General features: G+C 38.3%; 2 protein-coding genes across 2 annotated transcripts in view; both read right to left on the reverse strand.

Annotated features, from left to right (window-relative positions):
- Window positions 1-656: 656 nt before the first annotated feature.
- Window positions 657-12292, reverse strand: LOC108674384 (oxygen-dependent choline dehydrogenase; the record flags this gene model as incomplete). The annotated part of the gene is given in 11 exon segments (XM_018162323.2): window positions 657-1968; window positions 2126-2187; window positions 4317-4468; window positions 6166-6239; window positions 6915-7089; window positions 7411-7565; window positions 8420-8576; window positions 9690-9803; window positions 10135-10191; window positions 10921-11042; window positions 12158-12292. Coding segments are annotated over 11 exon segments (1280 nt in total), but the record flags the coding sequence as incomplete, so codon positions are not given.
- A 3777-nt stretch (window positions 12293-16069) lies between these two features.
- The window catches only part of LOC108674385, an 8583-nt gene continuing 8457 nt past the window's right edge, over window positions 16070-16195 (reverse strand). The window contains exon 6 of the mRNA XM_018162324.1: window positions 16070-16084. Within this exon, the coding sequence (XP_018017813.1) occupies window positions 16070-16084 (15 nt within the window). The remainder of the gene's footprint in view (window positions 16085-16195) is intronic.

Genomic DNA, 16195 nt, shown 5'->3' on the forward strand with positions numbered 1-16195 from the left:
TACACCTTTAGACAGATCACCCACGCAAAACATATTCAGTTATATTAAAATAAACGAATAAAAATTCACGTTTCCCTTGGACAGTAAACATTTCAGTCATCAGAGTATACACTACAATTTACTAAGCGATAAATATTCTGACATCAGTATGCATAATAAATATATATATAAAAAACAGAAAAAATAGAAACATTCAGCCTTATTAAATCGATTTTGTCCCTACACCACTCTACTTCGGGGCTGCACTCGTGAAATCGTCGTCCAATCTCTCACGCCTCCACAGTCCATTAAATTATCTCTTATTTCCACCAAAATTTCCGTATCCAATGCGTCCAATAACTTGAAAATGAATGTTGTCGCATTCGAAACGTCGTTAATAGATTAAATTACTTTGTTGAACCTGCATTTTAATCAACCAACGTCATCTGAATAATATTGATAGATCCAGATAATCTAAACCAATGGATTCTCTGGTCATTAAAGACCCGCGTCTCATATGAATTTATGAATGAATATTAGGGTAGAACAGAGAATTTTTTTTAATTAGTTCTGCAACTTTTGAGTAGACACTGACTAACGAATAAACCTACATTTTAATTAACATTTGAATGAAAAATTAAGTATCCTCAACATCCACGAAAATTTCAAACACATGGTTTGCGCCGTATATTTTAATTCCATAGTCAGCAGCTGCGAAAGTCAACTCTGATCGTTAAGATGATGCTCCTGCATTAGTATCCTCAATTCAATCAAAAAGATATTACGCAATATATGACACTAACCGACACTATTATTATTAATACGACACCACTAATAAGGTTTTTATGGACTGGGCAGTCGAGCATAATTAATTCTTTTGTAATGAATTGCTGCAGAATAATTAACTTTTTCACTATAAAAAGCGTTCGACCGGTCGATATACGGTGTGGTGATGTCGGTCCTTTGTGGCTCGAAAATTAATTTTCACATTTCTGGAAAATTTTAAAACAATAAAATAGAGATAGTAATGATAAAACCAAATTACAAAACTACTTTAAATGACCTCAAATCAACTCAGGTAGCAGGTACCCAGAGTTTGTTTATGGACATCAACTCAAGGCCATGCTGAAAACACCACCTATTGACGGCTACCAATCGCCCTCCGGCCTCCTTGCATCAGCCACACCGAGAAATTATTTCAGCTACTCAAGGCTCGAACCCATGTCTGGCTATTCTCATCTCAGTACAACTGCCATTAATTGTGCAAACAATGGAGTATATGTTAATAAATTTCCTGGAGCTCTCAGTATAACTCGAACGTAAATTGTTTATGACAGAATCAACTGAGGATGAAGCAGCTGCAATATTATTCTAGTCCCACTCCATTATTCCACATTTCAAACAATGAACATTTACATTATAGCTTTTTAACACACCTTGAGCTAAAAAATGACGTTAGTATCAAGATTTGAGATATTTTCTCGAATTTATTCTTAGTGAAATAAAATCATTCCTAAATTTCGCTCCAAAAAAGCATCAGTGTCAAAATAAAACGAATAAATTCTAGAGATTGCATGTGACAAAGAAAGATTTTTTGCACTTTCAGATTGCATGCTTCAAGGAAAGTGCAACCAGTAATGCACTGCACTCAATTCTATAAATAATTGCCTCAGGATCACAAGTAAAAAGTTCCGTAATTAATACTAGCGCGAACACTTGTAGAGACGTGCACTTCTTAAAAGGCCATTTAGATTGACTATATACCTGCATTTTTGATCAAATATCCAAGAAGTTAAGAACCCATCTCTTTTCTTCACACATGGAATCCTTTAGAAACCCATAGTTTCTTCATTTATTTTTCGATTAAGATAGCTAAAGCATAGATTATTCTACAGTAGAGCATGGTTGTCTACTATATTTTGCCGTAGTCTTCTTTGATGAGATCAGCTCCTCTCTCCGCTATCATGACCGTGGGGGCGTTCGTATTGCCTGACGCACAAAAAAATAAGGCTCAGGGTCAGACAAAATTTTGTTCCAGACAATTATGCGTAAATATTATTTTATTGCTTGAATTGTATGCAGGGGCACTTCGTCATAAAATAGAAATTAATAAATTAAACTCAACTAAGAATATCAGCTTTTTTACCTGAGGGAACGGAGGGCATAACGGAAGCGTCGATGACGCGTAAATTCTTGACACCTCGCACTCTGGAAGTTTTCAAAGCAGAGACAAAAATGTAAATATATCGATTTAAAATCAAATTCATCAATATAAAAACCACTTGAATACGAATTTTTCCACCTCTCCAAGTGAATGTACTCAATCTCATCATGCATTTAGACACAGTTTTCTTTTCGAAGTGCAATGCATTGCATTGTTAGGGTATATTTTCAGTAACGGCCCTCACGTATAAAATAATAAAATAAGAAGAATAGTTAGTCATAGTAGAATAGGTATCGTATTACCTGATGTTGAGTTCATTTATAACCTAATTTGAAAGTGATTACGCGCTATAATGATCCACAGAGTCACGACTAACAGAGTACTTATATGAGAGATACACGACTTACAGTTAGTTGGAATTGAGACACTTATAGGTCATAGGATGAGCAATTGAGCATATCTTCTGAGCATTATCTGCTCAAGACTGAAGATCTAAGCGTAGTACAAAGCCACATAAGTATGTTTTGGCGGGCGCCATCAGAGCATACGCCACCACCGTGTGAATAACAAAAGGTAACATGTAAGGAAGTTTCTATGAACGGATCCAAATTAGAATGGCAGTAATAATTCTTCAGCAATTCTCACGTGCAAGAATAAACGTAATTGAACTTAAGCTAAGTGAATGTATAAAAAAATTCGTATTGTGCCATTTACAATGCCACCTCAATAAATTGTGAACTTTACATCCTCCTGTAACCTTGAAATTAAGCCTGAAAATGAAGTTCTCTTTGCACCAGAAAGTTCTGCCAAAGGAAAAAACTTACCAGTCGGTGTAGTTCAGATTCTGTTGATCAACACATTCACGCTCGCCTTAGTTTTTCATGTTAGTCCAATTAGTACGAACGGCTATAGTCGTCCAAATATACTAGTGCTATAATAGTGCAAAAGAGACATATGGTTCGCGAAGAGCTGTCATTGCTACGTGTGATTAGTTACATAGGAGTAATGTATGCACATATGACTGTTTAGGACCATTCATTATTGTTCGAAGCAATTCATATATGAAAAGTCAATTTAAAAAAATATATATACTTCTATAAATGGTTATATATAGAAGTGTACTTTCTATGGCGCAAGTATACTTTTTTGAAACATACAATATATACACGTTCATAAAATATTACTTTGTTCTTCCCAGTACAAGATAGAAAATTGAGGAAAATTGAATGCCATGGCATTGAGGAAAATGGAATGCCGTGACCGTAGCTGCTCATAAATATCATGTGATGTAATGACTTTTTAGCATGTCCCTACCTCCAGACTTATCCCGACTCTCCATCCAAGCAAACCTCCAGGTAACTTATACACGAGGCGATTAGTTGCGTCGACTACAGTTTTGCCAGCTGAGAGTCTATAGTATACACGACGAGGAGAGTGTTTTCGGTACAGTATTACAGTCAGTACAGTTCCCCAGCGCTAGTGCGACGTTGGAGGTTGGCGTGTGCGGTGTCTGCATGGTGGAAGCAAGTGAGAGCGCCACAGCTGTGCGTAGTACAGCGGCTATGAGATAGAGTAACGCTGCTATACTCACTACGAAGGCCGAGCCGCTACTGGGCACACTTGTGAGTTGTGGCTTGAGTCTTGACTGGCTGAAAACAACTAACTCTGGGTCAGAGTTAGCAACATTGCTCTGTGTGCAATGCAACAGCTTGCCACCTCTGAAGAAGTCAATCATCACAAATATTAGTTGCATGACTTGCGTCGACCTTTCGACTCAACTAATCGCCCCGTGTATAAGCACCTTTACCTAACTTCATTGGATAGAGCAAACAGGAGAAGCGGTGTAAGTGTGAAGGTAAGGCCATGCTAAGGTTGCAAGTGTAAGGAGATAATATTGACTTGAGCCGTGGCTGCAGACACTTAACGATATGGCTCTATGCCGTTGCGGAACCGGTGTGGCATGCATTGTTTCTAGCGTGGTCTGCGACTTCGTAGCTCTGAGGCTGAGTGTAGTTACGCATGCTTAGGCTGAGCGTTGGCTTAAGGGCTAGTTAAAAAGTTAAAATAATAGGCAACGGGTGCTCTGCCTTCAATACGACATGAATCATTGCTAGTTACTCCACTAGGAAACTGTTCATTATCGCTTTATACTATAACAATATTTCAGTCGTACCTTAGTCTAGGTGTAACAACGCCCATGGGGTCGGAGTCGGGAGCCATCTTGCAGGTGCTCGTCATGTGCCCTGAAACGGTGCTCCAGCCGTGCACGTAGCACCGCCAGTAAGCGTCTGACTCGAACTCGAAATGCGCGCAGTCAGGAACCGGCTGCAGAGAAGCAGTGCGAAATTATGTTTCTTTTGTTGGTGAATAAAGATTAGAGAATTGTAACATTCATCTGAACGCGGTCAAAAAGTAACCTATGATAGAAAGGATATTACGTGAAAATTCGTTTACAATTTCGGATGAATATTCTAGAACGTTATATTTTGATGAGATTTTTTGCGTTTTGAACGAACGAAATCCTACGGTAGCTGCCGGACATCTGTATTTCGGAATTCTTTTTTACTGGCTTGATCATTGGCTTATATAACGTATGTATATTCCATTTTTACCTAAATTAGATGCATATCATTGAAAGGAGTCATTTATACGCCGCAGAAAAATAATTTTATCCACCTTATCCAACCCTTCCATTCTAGATTTGGATTTTTGTGTCATAGTTTTTCAATAAGTGGGTTTCCGTCGATCTCGTGTTTACTCAAATTAAGAATTGCATGTCGCAGTAATATTCTGAAGTTGTTCTTGAGATTAAAATTATTCACGGCATAATACCATGCTTTTACGGCGATTCTGAAACTATGTTCAAATAGTTATTAATCTAATCCATGAAATATTTCCCTAATATTTACCACATGTGTTGTTGGTCAATAGATTGAATTAATAATGGTTCGTTTTCAGGGTAAAGCATATTCGTACAGCCAATATGCGGTCCTCTAGCTCGATCTGGTTCAACAAAAAGACGCGTGCGCATTGTGCTGCGCATGTCGGTGTGACGTCACCTAACTTCCATGTCCGATCATTGGAGTACATCGGGGAAGGAGCTGTCGTAACGGAAGCCTTATTTCGCACCTCATTAAGCTTTGTGCCTTGACTCTGAACAGTATTACGATATAAATTTTTAGACTATTTTCGTATTGCCTACGATGCTCCTGATTTGTGTTTCTTAGATAACCTTGACATTTGTAAACAGATACCTGGTCTGGAAAAATCTTATAGTTCTTATCAGCATAAAATTTTTGATGTTAGTTAGTTACTGCCCCCTTATTCTCTTCATTAATTTTGGTTTCAGGCAGTTTATTATCATATAAATCAATATCAAATTTGGTTAAATTTTATTAAGTAATTTATGAACTGGCGATGAAATTGACCTTCGAAATGTGTCATATGGAAATTTGACTAATTTTCTGGTCTTTTCTTCGATTATAATAATCGAATTTGATTTTAATTATTCTAATAAATTCAATTATATCAAAATCATCGATATTTTTTTGGATTTTAACATTTTATTTCAATAGCCTCATCATGCAGTATTACAAGACCGGCAGAAACGAGGTTAGAATAATTTTTTTTAAAATTAGGTACTTATTAATTCTTTCCGATTTTAAATTAATTGAATATCCTTCAATTCTCGAAACAAGAGTTATGTGGGAATTATTTTGCACTCTATTGGGGATTAATGTTAGAATTTGGTTTTAACAGAACTTCTTTTTATTAACATTTTCTTACTTTGCCAGAAATTTAAAACAAGGAGATCTGAGGTAACGGAATTCATAAATCGAGGAAAACCTATATCGAAAGGATTATATTTACTGAGAAACGCCTATCAACGGTGCAAGTAGCTTATACAACAATAAATAATAATAAATGCGCTGGTCAAAATGCAATTAAGAAACCTAGAAGAAACCTCTTAGCTAGAATTTTTATAAGAAGAACAGAGTTTAATTTAATTTTTATAGATTTACCTCATTAAAAGCTTCAGCACCGAGTACACTTCGGAATATCTTGGCATTCCCCAGCCTGCGCGAGGCCTTAGAAGCTGCAAAAATTATGCATTACTCTGTTCAATAAGATGCACTAATAAAAACATGACACAGTTAGATTACGTAGATGCGAAAATCTCTCAAAATCTGACAACAAATATTGATTAAATATGTAGTATATGATTTGATACTCTCTTTTGCGAGTCACGGCTGACTAACAAGCACCAGTGACTTCCTCGAGTGAGACAATAGGCTTGGTCAGAAAAAAAATTTGATCATTACTCGCTGCAGTGAGTGACAGAGAGCGCATTTTCTCGTGAAAGGAAGTCACGGACGGACGGACATGACGAGCACAGTAGCGCCTGTATTTTAATATATGAGAAAATGAGCTTAAAATGGGTGTAATAATTTGTTCGCTTCCGAGCACGCTTTTAACTTTCCCAAGCGGGTTTTCTTGAGTTATCTTTATCATCACACCCAACGGAAAGTATATTCATGGAAGGGAATCGACTAAACCTATTAGTCTTTCTATTTTTAGAGTCTTTTTTTACAGATTTGGGGTCAACGGGAGTTTTTTTTCTGAAGTATTTGCCGGGTTAAAACCGATGTGGCAATACTAATACAAAAATAGACATTAATATTGAAGTATCATGCTAAATTTTAGAAATAAAAATGTCACCACAGAAGAAGATAGGCTAAAATTTATTTGGAAATGCATTGCTCTCGTTTACCTTTGACCATGAGCTCGACGTCATCAGGATGGCTGAGGCAGTTGGGGTCTACGATTGGCGGATCGAAAGGATTTTTCGACCTAAGCGTGATCGATCCAACACTCTTGGGTCTGGCGAGCATCGGGGTCATGTAGTAGCCATCTCTTCCGTAGATTGGTCGAGTGTAATCTTGAACCTAGTAAATCCTGGTTAATTTGCAACCAAATCTATGCAGTCAGTTACATTCTATGATTCTGATGGTGTAAAGCGTATACAAATCAATTCATAATGAAAACGGAAACAAGCTGGGCAATTTCTCCTGCGCTCCATGAGTAATACATTTTCCCGTTTGTTTGTTTTATGCATGTGTATTGTTTTTTTTTCTTGACTTTGTAGACGTGAGCTGCACGTCTGCAAAATATTTATTCTGCAGCAACATGTTTTCATTGAAAAAGGTTTATTGCATAGGAGAAAATCAAAATAATACAAGCAGAAAATTGAATTACACATGATTTACCGATTGCTTAAGTGGTTGATAGCTGGCCAGTCCGTATAATTGACCCTCCAGCATACAAAACATGTATATTTGCGTGTCAGGAACATGGGGCTCGTGAGGGCTGTCGATGTTCAGGTGATACAGCGCACACACTCCGAGCGGAGCTGTCAACGGACCTGTCAGCCCAACAACATTTTCATTAAAGTAATAGTAAAAGCGGTTTCAACGCTGATTAGGCCATTAGACCTGTCGCCGATTGTTAACATCGCAGATCATTCACAGCTTGTTGTGGTCTCGAACACGTTAATCATCGCTGTAATTCTGCTGCGCTTATAACCGCCCGGCCTCCTTGCCGATTCTGACCAGAAACTGGCGCACAGATCTGGGATCGAACCCGAATCTCTCTGCAACAATATTCTGGTACCCTAAACTGAAGCCACTGGGCCACCCTTCATTCCTTCAGTATTATTGAACACTATAAATAATTTCAGTTTCTAATTGTAATGGAGTGCAATGCATATGAAGCAATGAGAGGGTATTATTTGGACGCCATTGGTCAGAGAGTTATTCCTTATACTGGTATCTCTTATGCTCGTAATGAATTATCCAAGACAGTTTATTTCAGTTGTACGATTTTCTCTCATGGAAAGCTACGTGGATCTAATAATGCAAAGTAAACTTGAATCCAATGTTTTCATTCCGCTCATAAGAATCAACGGGGCTGACTGTGAAATATGATTGTAAGGTCATTTACGAGCATGATAGAATTTAATATTATTTTTAAAGTTAATAAATTATTCTATTAATGAAAATCATATTATTTGAGTAAAACTGTTTGGGAATGTCTTGAAATCTAACCACTTTGAATTTGCCACTCCTATCATTGAATGGAAATTTCAGTGAACATTCTAAAATATTCAGGAGATAATTTTCTTGTTCTAAAATAGACCAGCAGCAGTGTCAGAAAGAGAAAACATATAAAATATTGCAAACAAATGGAATTGCTACTTTCCCGGATTATGTCATTTACCTGATCTCCTCTCTCTATAGTCCAGCATGGCACTTTTACCAATCCGTGCAAAGATAGAAGTCGAGATGTTGGGATTGATGGTCCAACTTAATCCCAGAACCATTACGTGATCTTGTAGGTTCTGTCCAACCCCCGCAAGGTCGACTCGAGTTTTAATCTGTTGGGGCAAATTATATTCGTACTAATGTTTCTAATATCTTATATAACACGCACATAGATAGCGTTATTACGTTATCTGATATACAAAACTTCTGCAAAACACAGGAAACGACGAAGCATGCCGGTGGAAAGTTATTATTGGTACAAGAAAGTTCAGAATGAATATTACCTTCCATCTTCTGATAATCTAGATCATAACTCAAAAAAACAAGCTCAATATTCTATTTCAGGTATGTTGGACATTAATAATCAAGTGATGATTCTGTAGGAACAGATTCAATGAAATTTCAACACTATTCAGGAAACAGAAGCGTATTTCATATCATAATAATGATTGCAAAAAAAACATCGCACAATCGTCACACTTGTGTAAGCATATTCAAAATATCCATGACTTCATTATGTAATGAACGTGAAGCGTTTTAATTTATAAATAACCAAAATAACAGCATTCCTTCAGTTGCCATAGTTAATACGGTTAGCAAAAAGCGGAGCAATTTAATTTTTTTTCCATATACTTAGATATATAAGCCTGTATATTTTAGGGTGAAAGGATGTAAATGACATCAATAAGTGCTAATTAAATCATTTTTTACGTATAGTTAGGTAGAAGCAACTCTTTAAATGCAAGCTTTATCGATGATCAGTAAGTAACGTTTATTACAAACTTTCATATGTGTTTAAATTTTATGAATTTAACTTCTATTTCGATTGGGAACTTAAAAGATTAGGTTTCCAAGAGATATTTTATTTTATTTTTGCCACATATTGAATACGACTTTTCGTGAACATTAAAGATAAACACTGATTTGGCAGTGCGAAATCAACACTGATAAGCCAGTGCAATATCAGCACTGATAAAGTAGCGCGATATCAACACCGAAGAGACAGTGCGATACAAACTCTGATAGTACATTCTATAATTAAGAAAAATTTCAAATTACGAAAACCTAAATTTGGCTTGGTTTCTATTGAGAATAATAGCGAACCAGCTTACAACGTTCAGTAATCGCATTTGTTTTTGCTTATGAATCATGAAGAAAGCGCGATATTTTGAAGCCACGATAAATGCAGATCGAAGTAACAAAGTATATCTGTGTTTTGTATTTACCCCGAGTTTTTCCAGATGTTCACGGGGTCCGATCCCCGACAGCATCAGCAGCTTGGGAGTATCAACTGCGCCGCCCGATATTATCACTTCCCGTTGAGCGAACGCCCGCTTCACCTGGCCAAGAAAAAATTCAATCTGTGCCTGACAAATTTATGAAAAGGCTTGAGAATAAACCAAAATTTATTTTCATTACCGTGCATCGTGGTTGAACCCCTAATCTAGCTATAGTAAAGAATACGTTGCCACATTATGTTATTTTCCCCGGCAAACATTGATCGGATAACATTGAGCTTCCTACAATAGAATAAAATGAAGCCTGATCGTCTTTAAAGTCTCTACACTCGCCATTATTTATTGAATTATTCACTCCGTATTAAATTTCTCTGAAGAGCAATTCTGATAAGCATAAAAATTATTTATATAAAAGAATTTAACATGATCTCACCTCATTGTTGTGAACATATTTCACTCCAATGGCTCGATTGTCAGCATTCAGGATAATCTGAAAAGTAGTACGCAATGAACGTCGACAGTCGAATTTGTAACTTTATCTCTAGCTTATAAAAATAATAGTTCCTAACCTGTGAACTAAGTTCAAATATTGATGTCCGCTTAAAAATCACGTTAAAAAATACTGTCACATCTAACGCAAACTGGATTATACAATTTTTTATTTGGAACATAACAACGCAAATAGAACCTCCTTAAAAGAGCTACAACTGAACTAATTCGCACAGGTGCGAGATGTTAACTCCCACAACCCCCAAAGTTTTCAACAGACTGGAAAGAGCATTTTGTTCAAGACCTTTATGGCGAAGGTAGAGGAGTTATTTCATGCGACAGTTGAATAGAAGCTTTGTAATCAAACTTATTTTATTTGTAATAAGAATTTTTATTGCATTATGCTCGTATATCGAGTATATTCAGCTTCGTCTAGTGAGGTACGTCCAACATTTACTAGAGCTCATTCACACCACAATAATTAATAAATAAAAATGGCCTCGACGCCAAACGCTCGAGGTACGCTCGTATACGTTGCTTGATCGTGGATGTCATTGGCGTGCAAGAAAAATTTTCAGGCCAAATTGTGGATAGAACCTTTTACATGAATGTTGCATTTTAAGTGTTTAACTTTGAGATGTAGATTGCATAAAATCAGAACAAACCCAGCCATTATATTTCCGAGCTGGATTTAAAAAGAAATAAATATTGTTTTCGCTACTGTTTTTACCTGTATCACTTGAGAGTTGATTTGCAGTTTAAGGTTTCGTCGTTGAAGACCCGGCAACAAGAAGGCGTCGGCTGATGAAATTCGTTCTCTGTTTTTGGTTGCTATTTGGTATAAAGAACTGCCTGAGAAGTGATATAAAAACGAAGGTTTATTAGCATAGATTGTTGTGGCGCTCACGCTCGGTTCAGAAACGTACGAAACTGTGAAGAATTTGATGATTTATAATATCAAACGTCAGTCATGGTTAACAATAAAGAAGCTATCAATATGCAGTAAGACAAATGTTTTGGGTTTATCTTCCACTTATTCTGAGTTTGTTCCAGGTTTTGCATTCAAATTATCATCATTCATGTTCTTGGGTGTGTTTTATATCCAGTTTGTCTCATGCAATGATTTGTTTTCGCAGTGAAGTTCGTCGCAAAGTTGCCCTGTATTTTGACGACTCAATAATATTGAACTTGAAGCTTCCAAAATTGAATTAGTCATTTGGATGACAAGAGTCACCGTTTTTCATCTTTACAACCATTACTGCATAGTTTGTGTTCGTATACCTAGACTTTGTGACAAACTAAATTGATGAAAAGAAAATGTGTCTCGTTCTTTGTTTTTTTTACGTGATTGCAGGTACACTGTAAAGGCGAATGTCGAATTTATTTCATTACTGTGAAGACTTGCTCTGGTACAAGAAATTAAAAAGCAGTATACGAAAGTCTGTGAAATATCATTTCTGAGAAAGCCTGAGAAATATCCAGTCGAAAATCAAACAGATAATTCCTGTTTAATTAAGGTAGTGAGTGTCCAGCGAATCATTCGATACCTAATCACACCTTTGCACTATTCTTCACCGCAGCGAGTAGCAGCCGTCCTAGAATGCGCAACTGATTAATTCGAGTGACTCAAATTCCTCTTCACACTTGGTGATTCACTCCGAACAAACAGAAGAAACTCTGGGGTCCTAAAAGGCGGCTTGAATTTTTACCAAAGTCCAATAATGATTTATTCTTTAAATAATTCAGAATAAACGATTTCGAAAGCTGTCGTGGACCTACTAATAATTTCTCGTGAACCAACTATCAGGCGCCACTTAATCTGAAGCTAGCGCGGCTTCAAAGATTTCGTTCAGCAAACTGAGCTCTCACCAATGTTCGTGTCCGTGTTGTAGTCGATTTGCCCAGGCACCACCTAATCTGAAGCTAGCGCGGCTTTAAAGGTTTCGTTCAGCAGACTGAGCTCTCACCAATGTTTGTGTCCGTGTTGTAGTCGATTTTCTTCAGTCCCATTTCCTCGCCCGCTCTGATGGCTACGCGGCCCGCCGGAGGCACCCAAGGAATCTCCTCCACGCCGATGGGTCCCCCAAACCCTCGGAACGGTGCTACAAGAAAATGAAGCAGGAATTCGATATCATTTAAAAGAACATCACTTTGCTGGATGAGTTCATAACTACGGTAAATTAGCATAACAAGTGTAAATAAGATAAGTAAGAGGAAACCAGTTATCAGAAATTATCTTCCCGTCATTAAGTTTTATTGCAAATCAATTTGCGATGAATCTTTAAATCGCAATAAATTGATTTTGTCCACCGACTTAATTTTAAGTACTCATGAAACCATGACTGCCTAGATAATATGTGTAAGCGGTCTTGGCAACACCATTCAACAGAACATGTAACGACAGTTGAATCAATTTTTTTTTAACAGTTGAACCCGAATTCAGAAATTAGATAACACAGAAAATGTCCGAGAAACATAGCCGGAATTTTCAGATAAGTAATGCGTCTGATAAAATATATCTCAAAAATGAATACACATGTTCAGAAATATAACATAACATAGTGATGTCGGCGCTGAAGAGTAGGCCTCGGCTTTGTTAGCCGATTTTTTTACTTTTCGGGCTTGTTCACAGAAGATCTAAAATGGTGTCATTTGACCGGATCTTTTCAGGACTGACGATAGTTTGAAATAGCTACTAGATATACACTGGGTTCGATATGGTGCTAGGCAATTCAAGTCCAAATATATATTTTTCCATTGCTTTATCTAGTCTGTTCTTGAACGCGTTCATACTCGGAGCGCCAACGATGTAATCGGGGAGGCAGGTCCACAAGTTGGTGATTCGAAGCGAGAAGAAATTTTGTCGCGTGGAGAAGTTGCAGCGCAGTTTTTTTAGTTAATAGCCGTGGCCCCTGCTATTGGTTCTTATTTCAAATTCTAGTAATCCTTCGGGGACCTTGTCTAAGCCATGAGTATACGTGTATGCTTCAATGAGGTCCTAACGCAGACGTCGATAACTGAGGCTTTGAAGCTTCAAAATCTTTAATCTTTATTCAGAGGACTTGCCCTCTGTGCCTGGAATTATCCTTGTTGCACGTTTTTGAACATACTCTATTAATTTTTTGTCTTTTTCAAATCTCGGTGACCACACGTTTCCAAACTCTAGATTCGGGCGCACGACAGTAGCAAAGATTTGCTTCATCGATTCTGCATCTAGGAACTCGTATGAGCTCGCAAGTCCAAGAAGTTTGTTGGTTGTGTTAGCTTGCGTTTCGACATGCTTAGAAAATTTCAGGTCCTTGTCGACATAAACTCCGAGCCTTGGATAAACTCCGGACTTGGGATGGGCCTGTGGCTGCGGCCTCCGCGGCGCGGCTTTTGGAAGCGGCGGACTAAATATCCAGGGCTCGTCTACTTGCGGCGGCGAAGAGAGAGAGTGGCTTGTGGCTTCACGCTTTTCCTTCGGATGCTCTTGGAACACTTCTAGATCCCGGCTCCTTCCGCGTCTCAATTGCTCTTCGAGTTGGCGCAAATGTATGCGAACCCCACACTTGTCGGTGCGGAAAGCGGATGGATGCACGAGGAACTTAACAAGTAACAACTAACATGTTGACACTAGTAACAGGCTGAGGTTGACAACATTACACCGAAATCTTTCGTACAGTTTTATTCTGTAATTAGTATTATGTATCATGCTGGTTTTTAAATAATATTTAATAATATTAAGTAAAATTTAAAGGCTTTATCTATAAATGTAGCGGTAGCGCTGTAGCGGCAAAACCTCGTATCGCTACTTAAATATGTAGCGAGCGCTACCGCTACCGCTACATTGCTTTAAATGTAGCGCCGCTACCGCTACTGAAAATGTAGCGGCCGCTACATGTAGCGCTCTACTGCCCACCTCTGGGTATAGGGGAATGGAATGAATTATTAAGACAAATATTTTTTATATACTTAGAAGGTGCATAATCTGGTCTCCATATTTGTTATTTGGAATGTGACCTCATCCTGGATGTATATGTATATGGTATACTCGAGAACCTGTAGCTCTTTGGAGTGATGGCCGCTGGACTATTTAAGGGCTTTCGACGTCCCTGCCTTACTACGTTGGTCCAGGCGTATTCTCGAAGCAATTATATCTTTGTTATTATAGTTTTTTAAGTATAAAATCTTTCTACTTGGTCTTGGCAACTGAACTTTAAATTCGAGTATATATCCTCTTCTCTCCGACTTCCAGTGGAGCAGAGTATCCATCATTGATCCAAATGTCAATCAACATTTGTAATCAGATGAAGAGTATTTGAAAGTAATTCATTACATAACATAGTGATGTCAGCGCTGAAGTGTAGGCCTGATGTGGCCTGTCGCCGATTCTTTTCCTTTTCGTGCCTTGTTCAAAGAAGATCTAAAATAGTGTCATTTGATGGGATCTTTTCATGACTGACGACAGTTTGAAGTAGCTACTAGACTTCCACCGGGTTCGATATGGTGCTAGGCATTTCAAGTCTGAACATATATTTCTCCATATCTTTATCTAGTCTGTTCTTATAGAATAGAATAGAAGTGTCGGCGTTGAAGAAATAGGCCCATGGCCTGTTGCCGATTCTTGAACTTTTCGTGACTTGATTCACAAGGGATCCGGCCTTTGGAACCCGATCTTTCCATAGCTGACGATTGATTGAGATAGCTGCTGGACTTATTGCCTGGTCCGTTAAAAACGCGTTCATACTTGGAGCGCAAACGATGTCATCGGGGAGGCTGTTCCATATGTCGGTGATTCTAAGCGAGAAGAAATGTTGTCGCATGGAGAAGTTGCAGCGCCGTTTTTTTTACTTTATAGCCGTGGCCCCTGGTTTTGGTTCTTGTTTCAAATTCTAGTAATCCATCGGGGACCTTGTATAAACCATGAGTATACTTGTATACTTCAATGAGGTACCCACAATCCTTCTGGGACCTTGTATAAACCATGAGTATACTTGTATACTTCAATGAGGTCCCCACGCAGACGTCGATATCTGAGGCTTGGAAGCTTCATAACCTTTAATTTTTCTCACTAGGACTTGCCCTTCAAACCTGGAATTATCCTTGTTGCACGCCTTTGAACATTTTCTATTAAATTTTTGTCCTTTTCAAATCTCGGTGACCACACAACGTTTCCAAACTCTAGACTCGGGCGCACGACAGCAACAAACAACTGCTTCATCGCTTCTGCATCTAGGAACTCGTATGAGCGTCTGATTAGTCCAAGAAGTTTGTTGGATGTGTTAGCTTGCGTTTCAACATACTTAGAAAATTTCAGCTCCTTGTCGACATAAACTCCGAGATCTTTTTCCACACTAGACTTTTCAATCATTACTCTATCGTTGCAACCTTGTCTTCTCATACTGTAATCTTGCTGTTCATTGTTCTTCCCGAGGTGAAGTACTTTACACTTGTCAGCATTGAACCGTAGCTGCCACGTATCAGCCCAGTTAACTAAACTGTCAAGATCATCTTGTAATCGCGCTTTATTAGACGCATCCTTCACTGAATTATAAACTTTTGTGTCGTCGGCATACATGGAGCACACGCTGGGCACTACTTCTGGCAGATCATTTATAAAAGCAACGAACAAAATAGGCCCCAGAACGCTTCCTTGTGGCACGCCACTGCGCACTGATGCCCAGTCTGACACGGTTCCGTTAATACTGACACGTTGTCGTCTACCTACTAGAAAATCTATGATCCATTGGAGTACGTTTCCCTCAATTCACTTCATCTAACGCAACAGCCGCTCATGCGGAACACTGTCAAATGCTTTGGCAAAATCGAGGTACAATACATCCACTGGCTCCCTTTCGTCCAGCAGGCGAGTCCAATCGTTCAACGTAGATAATAAGTTAGTAGTGCAGGAACTGCCGGCAATAAAACCATGTTGACAATCTGATATGAGATGGTGAGCAGTCAAGTGATCGATAATCCTATCCCTCACAACAGATTCCATCAGCTTACAAACAACACTTGTC

The sequence above is a fragment of the Hyalella azteca genome, unplaced genomic scaffold (assembly GCF_000764305.2).
Source record: "Hyalella azteca isolate HAZT.00-mixed unplaced genomic scaffold, Hazt_2.0.2 contig5218, whole genome shotgun sequence".
Lineage (NCBI taxonomy): Eukaryota > Metazoa > Arthropoda > Malacostraca > Amphipoda > Hyalellidae > Hyalella > Hyalella azteca.